Source organism: Octopus bimaculoides, chromosome 6 (genome assembly GCF_046866305.1).
Source record: "Octopus bimaculoides isolate indiv1 chromosome 6, ASM4686630v1, whole genome shotgun sequence".
In the NCBI taxonomy this organism is placed as follows: domain Eukaryota; kingdom Metazoa; phylum Mollusca; class Cephalopoda; order Octopoda; family Octopodidae; genus Octopus; species Octopus bimaculoides.
Window position 1 is genome coordinate 41,898,666 of NC_142933.1, and position 11,843 is coordinate 41,910,508.

At 33.5% G+C, this 11,843-nt stretch overlaps 1 protein-coding gene across 3 annotated transcripts in view; it reads right to left on the reverse strand.

The window, feature by feature from the left end:
• Positions 1 to 2,959: 2,959 nt before the first annotated feature.
• LOC106869693 (NADPH--cytochrome P450 reductase) overlaps positions 2,960 to 11,843 on the reverse strand; it is a 69,908-nt gene continuing 61,024 nt past the window's right edge. For all 3 annotated transcript variants that reach the window (XM_052968889.2, XM_052968891.2, XM_052968890.2), the window contains exons 14-15: positions 6,458 to 6,686; positions 2,960 to 3,237 (exon numbers count right to left, since the gene is read on the reverse strand). In XM_052968889.2, the coding sequence (XP_052824849.1) occupies positions 3,090 to 3,237; positions 6,458 to 6,686 (377 nt within the window). In that variant the 3' untranslated portion in view covers positions 2,960 to 3,089. The remainder of the gene's footprint in view (positions 3,238 to 6,457; positions 6,687 to 11,843) is intronic.

Sequence of the window (11,843 nt, forward strand, 5' to 3'; positions counted from 1 at the left end):
CTGCCAGTAAGGTGAGGGTTGGAAATGAGTACAGCAATGAATTCCGGGTAGAGGTAGGGGTCCACCAAGGTTCCGTCCTCAGCCCCCTCTTATTTATCATAGTCCTCCAGGCAATCACAGAGGAGTTCAAGACAGGTTGCCTCTGGGAGCTCCTCTATGCTGATGACCTTGCCCTAATTGCGGAGTAACTATCAGAACTAGAGGAGAAGTTTCAGGTGTGGAAGCAAGGTCTAGAATTGAAGGGCCTTAGAGTCAACCTAGCTAAAACCAAAATCCTAATAAGTAGGAAGGTAGATAAAACACAAACCCCTTCAGGTAGATGGCCCTGCTCCGTATGTAGAAAAGGAGTAGGTAGTAACTCTATAAGATGTACCCGGTGCAAGCTAAGGGTATCCAGCTGTAGCAACTCTGCCAAATTTAGATTGGAGCCTGGTGTTGCCATCCGGTTTCACCAGTCCTCAGTCAAGTCGTCCAACCCATGCTAGCATGGAAGGCGGACGTTAAACGATGATGATGATGATGATGATGATCAGGGTACAGGACGTTAGAACAATGAACTACAGACAATGGAACGAACACATAGGAAAACAGATAGCCACTTGGAATTAATCCTTCGTCAGCTGCCTCTATTCTAACTAGACGTTTCGAAGATAAATATTTGTAAACAAACTTATAAGGCTTTTTAAGTTACATAGTTTTCTATGGAAGACTCATAGTATAATAATAGTATAATAATAACTATACAATAATATATCATAATATATATTCTCCAATTTGAAGCAACAATTTTTAAATACAAACAAATGACGAAAAAATGATGAGCTGACCCTAGCCAGAATCAAACCCACAAATCAACGGTAACACGGCTCCTTGCGCATCTGATTGGACCAAACACTCACCCATCAATTTCAGCCAAAATTAATGAATATAAACTTAAACTGTCTAATACCACATAATATTTGTAAACAAGCCAGAAAGGCTTTATAAGTTATGGAGAGAAAACTACTGTGGAAGACTCATAGTATAATGTATACATACATCTGTGCTTAAATATACATACATACACATACACACACACACACACACACACACACACACACACACACACACACACACACACACACAATACACTGCAGCCTTCTTTTTCAGTCTCTGTCTACCAAATCCATTTGCGAGGCTTTGGTCCAGTGTTATAGTAGAAATCACGGGTACAGTGGTTAAGGCGCTCACTTTGCAACCACATAGTTTCAGACTATCTTCTCTACATGGAAACTTAGTCAAGTGCTTCCATAAAACTCTGGGTCAACCAAAGCATAGCTAGTGATTCTGATAGACAGAAACTGTAAAGAACCTCATGTATTTGGGCTTGTATGTGTGTGCATCTATGTGCAAGTTATTTCTCTTGACATTGTGCACTTATTGTAAACAAACTTTACTGTCATACATAGTGTCTTTCATAAGTTTCTACAAAAAATATTCAGACTAATGGAAAATATATTGCTTGAAAACAGGCGAGGGCTAGTGGCAGGAAAAGCACTGGGTCATAGAGAATCTGCCTGAACTAATACTGTCTGGTCCATGAAAGTATGCTAATCATCATCATCATCATTTAACATCCGTTTTCCATACTTGGGTTAGACAGTTTGACAGGAGCTGGCAAGGCCAGGAGCCACACCAGGCTTCATTGTCTGTTTAGGCATGGTTTCTATGGCTGGGTGCCCTAACTAACACCAAACACTTTACAGTGTGCACTGAATGCTTTTTATATGGCACCAGCATTAGTACTTTTTAAATGGCACCATCACTGACAGGGTTACCAAGTAAATTGCAAGACAAAACCTCAACAACTGGCAGGAGTGAGGTAGCATCGAGAGAGTTGGGGACTGGTATTTTGCTAGTTGATGAGAGATTAATGGTATAAAGAGACAGAGATAGATGTCTTGCTGTAGAGTAGATACATTTATATCCCACTTGGAAGAGAAAGGTGAGTTAGTGAGTAAGATAAAGACAGCAGGTGAGTCAGAGGGTAAGATAAAAAAAGAGTAACAGTGATAGAAATAGTGGCAAAGATGTGTCAGGACATGCCCCCGAGGGATATTGAGGGTAGTGAGAATAAGTGAGGTGATACAGAGGTTTGAACTGGATGAGTGGGTAGGATAGAGGTGACTGTAGCAAATGATGGAGGGAAATATAGAAGAGACTTTGGAGGAGGGTTTGCAGTAGATATGTGAGGACACTGAGAGTGATTGCAGATAAGTGAAGTGTTAATGATGGAGAACAGCACAGGGGAGAGAATGCACAGAAAGGAGGTGGTTGGTGGAGACAGCAGGCAGGGGAAGATAATGGAAATTGAAGTGGTTCAGAGTGAGGGAAGGGGGAAAAAGCAGGGGGATGTAGATGTTAAAACGATGACACACAAGCAAGTCCAAAAGGTTAAAGCACTAGCTTTGCAACAAAGAGGCTTCAGGTTCAATTCTACAGTGTGGTATCTTGGACAAGTGTTGTCTTCTGATGCCTTAAGTTGACCAATAGCTTGCAAGTGAAATTTTGTTAACAGAAACTATAAGGAAACCAGTGTGTGTATGTGTGCACATGTTTGTCTCCTTATGTCAATGTAAAGACACAGCTTCAGCTATGGTGACGTTTATGGTTACCATAAACAAAATATTTCATAGCTTAATGGTTCAATGAGTGAAGACAGAGAAAGAATCTTGCAAAAAAAAAAAAAAAAGTAAGGCCTGACATCAGAAAGAACATCCAACCATAGTATACAGTCTCAAGAATTTTCACCCAATACATACCATAATGTAAAAAGCAAATGTAAAAACAATGATCATGGTACAAATGTATGTATTTGTATATATTGAAATTATCTGCATAGAATTCTTGATACTTATGATGCATTTACTATTTTCAATATTGATTATCATATAAAATAAATTCCTTTTCACTCCATCTGTAAAGGTTAGTCTTAAAAATATTTGTTTTATTATCAGCGTTTGTTAAAGAAATAACATTTCATTAAAAAAAAACATATGAATATAATGTGTTTATAAATTTGTTTATGTGTAGAAATATAACTTTCTTTTTCAGCTCCATACATCACAGGAATAACCACCTTTTGCTTGGATCTTCTTCATGTATTCAACAGCTTCAGGCTTGCTGGGTAACTTAGCAAACTCCATTATTATTGATATCAATGTGTCATAGACATCACGGGCCATATTACGTGCATCACTGAAATACAAAGACAATGTTTTTCAGTAAGTAAAACAAGGGAAAAAGAAAATTATATTTCAGGTTACTCAGTCAATTGTAACATTTATTTATTAACAAGATTTTGAATTCATCCTGCATTATCTTGTAGCCTTGAGATTTCAATGATGTCATTGTTTATTTTTCAGACTGACAATGTAGATTAGGTGTGAGAAGTCAGATTTAGCCAGTTTAGACATAAATGGGTAGAATATTTTGGCCAATATGGACAGTTTAAATGCTAAAGGGTTAATCTTTGTCAGAAGCCAAATGTGCTTTCATTCAAATCTTGCTTAGATTGACTTGTTCCTTCTGTATTAACTAGAAATAATAGATTGACTACATAAATGCTGTCAATAAACTGACATTTTATTCTTTTATATGTTTCAGTCATTTGACTGCGGCCATGCTGGAGCACCACCTTTAGCTGAACAAATCGACCCCCCAGGACTTATTCTTTGTAAGCCTAGTCTTTTATCTATCGGTGTCTTTTTGCCAAACTGCTAGGTGATGGGGATGTAAACACACCAACATCGGTTGTCAAGCAATGATGGGGGGGCAAACACAGACACAAATAACATACATATATATTCAACGGGCTTAATTCAGTTTCCGTCTACCAAATCCACTCACAAGGCTTTGGTAGGCCTGAAGATATAGTAGAAGACGCCCAAGGTGCAACGCAATGGGACCGGACCCAGAACCATGTGGTTGGGAAGCAAGCTTCTTACCACACAGCCACTCCTGCGCCTACTCAGTGCAGATTTGGAAAGTGTTACAAAATATTACTATGTCAAATATCAATTATCAGAACAGACTCTGGCTGACAGAATAGCAATAGGTTGAGACGAGGAAACTTTAAAAGCAAAAATACAGAAAATTCTTGTTTATAAATACATTACTATATCTACAACTTTCATAAGATGTAAAGCACAAATTGATAGGGCTATTGTAAAATGTGATAGTTTGGAAAAAGGTAATAAGAAATGGAAAAGAGAAACAAATAGAGAGATGGAGAAAGAATCAGAGTCAGAAAGAGAGAAAAGTTTTAAAAGCATTATAAATATTAATAATGGTTTCAAATTCTGGCACAAGGCCAGCAATTTCGAGAGAGAGGATAAATCAATTACAATACATCGAACTTAGTGCTCAATTAGTACTTATTTTATCAACCCCGAAGGGATGAAATGCAGAGCCAACCTCGAACTCAGAATCTTAAGATAGACAAAATGCCACTAAGCATTCTGGCCAACATGCTAATGCTTCTGCCAGCTCACTGCCTTAATAATAATAATGAGAACATTTATAACATTTACTTTAGCCATAGCAACTCCACACCAATTCTATCTAACTGATTGTAAAATCACAAATACCTAAAACATTAAGACCTAGAGGAATCACTAAACTTACAGAACATTTCCAGAAATTGCAATTGTCAGAATTGAGTACAAGGATTCGTCCTCTCACCCACTCTTTTCAACATATAACTTCACAACTTCCTCAATACCCACCACAAAACATACATGCAGTCTCATATGTATCATACTCACATTCCCCTACCATTCTCCAGACACTGCCATATAACTATTCCAGCCTGAAAGAAATCACTTAAAATCCTGGCTTCCCAACAACAGACTTAAAGTAGCACTGACCAAATCCAATGTCCTGCTTCTTACCAGCAATACTAGAGAACACCAAATACAACCAATCAACATACTCAATTATAAACATACCACTAATAAACACACACACACACACACACACACACACACACACACACACACACACACACACACACACACACACACACACACACACATACATACATACAGAAAGCAAAAATACAAAGAATTACAAAGTATTTCTTTACAACATTCACAACACAGAAACAGTAAAGAAGGGGAAATAACACACAAGCATACTTTGAGCAATCACAAGTACCACATCTAACCAACAAAAAGAAACAATCATGTACAAATAATATTCTTCATGGATTATGCCAGATTTGAGCCTCCAGTCTCTCCACAGTAAACTAAAATAATCTACAAAGGACACAAAGCAGTGAACATAACAGGTTGTACACAAACCACACCCAGTCTACTTACAAGACATAAAAATATGAAAGGCCACCTAAAGATGCAAAAGGAAGGCACAGTTTGTTGCTGCAGTAAGCTTCAACACAGGCAGTTCCAGTTACATGAAAAACTTTTAACTTCTCTATATATCTAGACCCATATACAACACTGCAGAGAGTTACTACAACAACATCCTAGAAAAACTTTCTCTCTGACTCAACTCAGGCAAATAAAGAACACGCACATAAAAACAGCTCTGACATCAATAACTTCACTGGCCCCAAACACTGTGTTGAGATACACACTTCATAGAGAAACAGTAACTGTTGCACTCCAAATGAGTCCATTTGTTCACTGCAGCTGTGACCACTACCAAAATTTACAAGTGTTCAGAAATAGATTAGTGGAGAGAGCATTTATATCCAGACTGTCATATTGCACCTAATATCCTTGATCAGTGCATGTCAGTGAGTGCAATTCAGACATCTGTTAGGTAGAGACATAGTACAAACTGAGAAGATAGATCTATGGGTTACTCCTTGTCATTCAGCACACTCTCTGCATGCAAAAATCTGCTAGACTGAGGCTGACTTGAATGTACACAACAATAACTGATGTAATGGCACCCTTTTCTCTTCCTACCACTTCTGCTTTTACTCATTTACTACATCTGTTAAGAATTTTGCCAAACTTTCTTCCTTAGGAAAACATGATCAAGAGGATACTTCCATAATAAGGAAGAACATTCCACCTTCAACAGTACAAGCTAAGCAATAACATCTACTTCTTTACTTATTCCTAAATCTATAACAGCTCTTGCCAAAGTATAGGCATTTCTTCCACAACCTTTTGAAAGGAATTATCTGCAATGCTTTTACCATAATATATGTTTCTACTTCACCACTTCTACAGTAGAAAAATACAATCATAAAGAAACCCATTGGCTACTTCTAATAAACAATTAAACTTCACCATCAACACTATCCATCATTAAACAAGAGTAAAAATACAGTTACTTCTATTTCCAGACAGCAACTCATTTCCTACTACTCAAACCAGATTCCGCAAAGATTATAACAAAGATTCCACAACTCAAAGCAAATTCCATGTTTGGTAGTCTTACTTACCCACAGATATATATATGTCCACCTGAACTCAATAATTTCCAAGTTTCTTCCCGATTGTCCATCAAAAGGTGTTGGACATAGACTTTTTTGGCAGTGTCTCTTGAGAAAGCCAAATAGAGTTTGGTCAAAGATTTCTGATCAATATAGGAATTTAGTTCTTCTTCATAAAGGAAGTCATTACCTTTGTTCCGGCATCCATAATACAAAATGGTATCACCAACAACTTTATCTGGAAAAGCAGAAAATTAAACATCAGAATAAATTTTCTAAAATCACATAAATTAGTTAAATTATTTAACGTTAGACCTTTCGATGATATCTTGAGACCCAGAGAGTGTGTGTACCATTATATATATATCAGTTTGAGTTGGTTCTTATTCAAAGTTATTGTCCTCCTGGGTATGCTCCAGAAACTGATGCTTACTCATTCATTTCTGTTTTGGTATGGTTTCTATGGCATGCCCTTCCTAAGACTAACCACTTTACACAATGTACTGGATACATTTTACCACTGCAACAGTATTAGAAAAGATTTCATGTTCTAAACAAAACAAGCTTCAATCACAATAGCCTATCACAACATAAAACAAACCACCTACTAGCATCCACACATATACAACACTGCAGTGAACAACTACATAATTATACAATGTATTTGTGCTTATGTGTGTGTGTGCCATTGAAAACATGGAGACAGTCCACATTACTTGCATGAAAAACCTAAACTAAATTTATCACATTTGTATGCAATGCTAAATGGAAGGAAATTCAGAATGAGCTACTATCTACACAAATGTTCATTCACAGACATAATGTCACACCAAGCATCTTTCACTTAAATTATTAAAACCGGTGAATATAATAACAAAAATCAAAATTTGGGGGTAAGTAACATGCCACATGCACACTATTGAATGGCAAAAACAAAACAAAAAGTGGGGGGATTGCCTCATGCTTGCATTTTGATTTAGCTGATTAACAAACTTCAAGTTAATCCATTTATTTCTGTTATCACCACTAAATTTCCAGACCCTAACTCAGGCAAACATGTGATGTATATGGACGAGGACAGCTATGTAATGAAGTGCTGATCTCTGTGGAGGGAACCTATGGAAGAGGTAGACCAGGAAGACATGGGACAAGGTGGTGAAGCATGATCTTCAAATGTTGGGTCCCACAGAGGTGATGACAGCAGTCCAACTGGACTGCAGTCTTGCTTGAGTACCACCTGGAAGGTTTTAGTTGAACACATCAACTCTAGTACATACTTTAAAGTCTGGTACATATTTTATTGCTTTCCTTTGCCAAACCCATAAGCTATAGGGATATAAACAAAGAAACAAACGAACACCAGCTGTCAAATTGTGGCAACAGGAAGAAGCAAAAAGAAACACACACATGTATTATAAAGCTCGCATTTGGTAGAATTCATAAACAAACAATAGCCTTGACTGAGGACTGGTGAAACCGGATGGCAACACCAGGCTCCAATCTAAATTTGGCAGAGTTTCTACAGCTGGATGCCCTTCCTAACGCCAACCACTCAGAGAGTGTATATATATATACACATACATGTATATATTCATATATAAACATATATATATATTAAACGTAAATTGAAAACAGAACACAAAGGATATCGCGGTACACGTGTTTCAAGCCTCATACACAAACTGTCACTACATCAGTATATATTGATATAAAGGATGGTTCAAAGCTATCTTCAACCGCAAACACTTTCAGTCCCAAGATTACATCACCAAAAAAAAAAGAAAAAGGGAGAGAAAAAGGAAAAGTCCACTTAGTATTATCCATTATAATAGGTTTATCCTTTAAACTGTTATATCTGCATAAATATTCACTGCATTTCAGAAATCTGTCCATAATATACAACAATTCAGCATATGCTTTTTCTTTCTCTTTTTCTTTTTGTGATGTAATCCTAGGACTGAAAATGTTTGTGGCTGAAGACAGCTTTACACCATCCTTAATATCAAAAATATATACTGATGCAATGACAGATTGTGTATAAAGCTCGAAACACGTGTTACCACAATATCCTTTGTGTTATGTTTTCAATTTATGTTTAATATATTCTTTCACCTCTGCCACTATCTGGCATATACAGGTGCTTACACTTATCAAGTACTACCACTAAAATTTACAGTACCTACGTATATAAAAATATATATATATATGCATATATATTTATATGTATATACACATATATAAACATATATATATGCACACACATATATTTATAGATATACACACACACATATATTTATAGATATATACACACACATATATATATAGATATATACACACATATATATATACATAAACACATATATATATATACATAAACACATATATATACATATATGTTCATATATATATATATATATATATATATACATGTATATATATATATATATACATGTATATATAAACAGGCGCAGGAGTGGTTGTGTGTTAAGGAGCTTACTTACCAACTACATGGTTCCAGGTTCAGTCCCACTGCGTGGCACCTTGGGCAAGTTTCTTCAATTATAAGTTCAGGACAACCAAAGCCTAGTGAGTGGACTTGGTAGACGGAAACTGAAAAAAGCCCATTCGTATGTATGTGTGTATGTTTTTTTGTCAGTGTTTGTCCCCCCACCATCGCTTGACAACCGATGTTGGTGTGTTCGTGTCCACATATCTATAAACATATATCATCATCATCATCATCATCGTTTAATATCCGCTTTCCAGGCTAGCATGGGTTGGACGATTTGACTGAGGACTGCCAAGCCAGAAGGCTGCACCAGGCTCCAATCTGATCTGGCAGAGTTTCTACAGCTGGATGCCCTTCTTAATGCCAACCACTCCGAGAGTGTAGTGGGTGCTTTTACGTGCCACCGGCCCAAGGGCCAGTCACACAGTACTGGCAATGGACATGCTTAAAAAGGTATTTTTTACGTGCCACCTGCACGGGAGCCAGTCCAGCAGTACTGGCAAAAACCTCACTCGAATGATTTTCTAACATGCCCCTAGCACAAGTGCTAGAAGGCAACGCTGGTAACGATTACGCTCTAATTGGTGCTATTTATGGGCCACTAGCACGGGAGCCAGACGGCGGCTCTGGCAATGAACACGCTCGACAATGCTGTTTGTGCTCCACTGGCATGGTGACCAGTCATTGAGTATGGTTCAATTACGATTTCACTTGCCCCAACAGGTCTTCACAAGCAGAGGTTGGCATGGGTGCCAGTCATCGGATTCGGTTCGATTTCGATTTTCAAATTCCACAATCACTTGCCTCAACAGGTCTTCACAAGCAGGGTTATTAGTGACCAATGAAGTATATATATATATATATATATATATATATATATATATATATATATGCATTTTATTTATTGAGATATATATATATATATATATATATACATATATATATATATATATATATATATATATATATATATATATATATATATATATATATATATATATGCATTTTATTTATTGATATATATATATATATATATATACATATATATATATATGCATTTTATTTATTGATATATATATATATATACATATATATACATATATATATATATATATATATATATATATATATATGCATTTTATTTATTGATATATATATATATATATATATATACATATATATATATATGCATTTTATTTATTGATATATATATATATATACATATATATATATATATATATGCATTTTATTTATTGATATATATATATATATACATATATATATATATATATATATATGCATTTTATTTATTGATATATATATATATACATATATATATATATATATATGCATTTTATTTATTGATATATATATATATATATACATATATATATATGCATTTTATTTATTGATATATATATATATATATATATATATATATATATATATGCATTTTATTTATTGATATATATATATATATATATATATATATATACATATATATATATATATATATATGCATTTTATTTATTGATATATATATATATATATGCATTTTATTTATTGATATATATATATATATATATGCATTTTATTTATTGATATATATATATATATATATATATATATATATATATATGCATTTTATTTATTGATATATATATATATATATATATACATATATATATATATATATGCATTTTATTTATTGATATATATATATATATATATATACATATATATATATATATGCATTTTATTTATTGATATATATATATATATATACATATATATACATTTTATTTATTGATATATATATATATATATATATACATATATATATATATATGCATTTTATTTATTGATATATATATATATACATATATATATACATTTTATTTATTGATATATATATATATATATATACATTTTATTTATTGATATATATATATATACATTTTATTTATTGATATATATATATATACATACATATATATATATATATATACATTTTATTTATTGATATATATATATATATACATATATATATATATATATATACATTTTATTTATTGATATATATATATATACATATATATATATATATATATATATATATATATATATATATATATATATATATATATGCATTTTATTATTGATATATATATATATATATATACACATATATATATATATATATATATATATGCATTTTATTTATTGATATATATATATATATATATATATATATATATGCATTTTATTTATTGACATATATATATATATATATATACATATATATATATATATGCATTTTATTTATTGATATATATATATATATATATATACATATATATATATACATATATATATATACATATATATATATATATATATATATATATATATATATATATATATATATATATGCATTTTATTTATTGATATATATATACAACAAAATAAGCGGGAGCGCAGAAAAGGGAGACCAGAAAGCTTAAATCTACGTACACATAATCCACCAAATACAACAGGACTCACAAAGAGAGAGTCCGTATATTCCTTCTGCTCCCAAAAAAAGGCTATATGCAGAGGCTGTACGAACTGCAGTAGCTGAGCAGCAAGCTTTTTTAAGCTTGGCCCAGAAAATGGTACAACAGTTAACGTGGATGCAGAGGGTACAGAGTCAACGCCACACGAACCATTGTCCAAGACCACCACAGATGATGGATCAGGGATGGCCACCGCTAACACCAGGAACCCCTGCACAGATATCACACCCATATTCCTACTGAATATCCGGGGCCTATTACGAACAGGCGGCAAAGACAAGTTCCTATACTTGAAAGACCTAGTAACATGCAATCAAGCAATATGCATGGT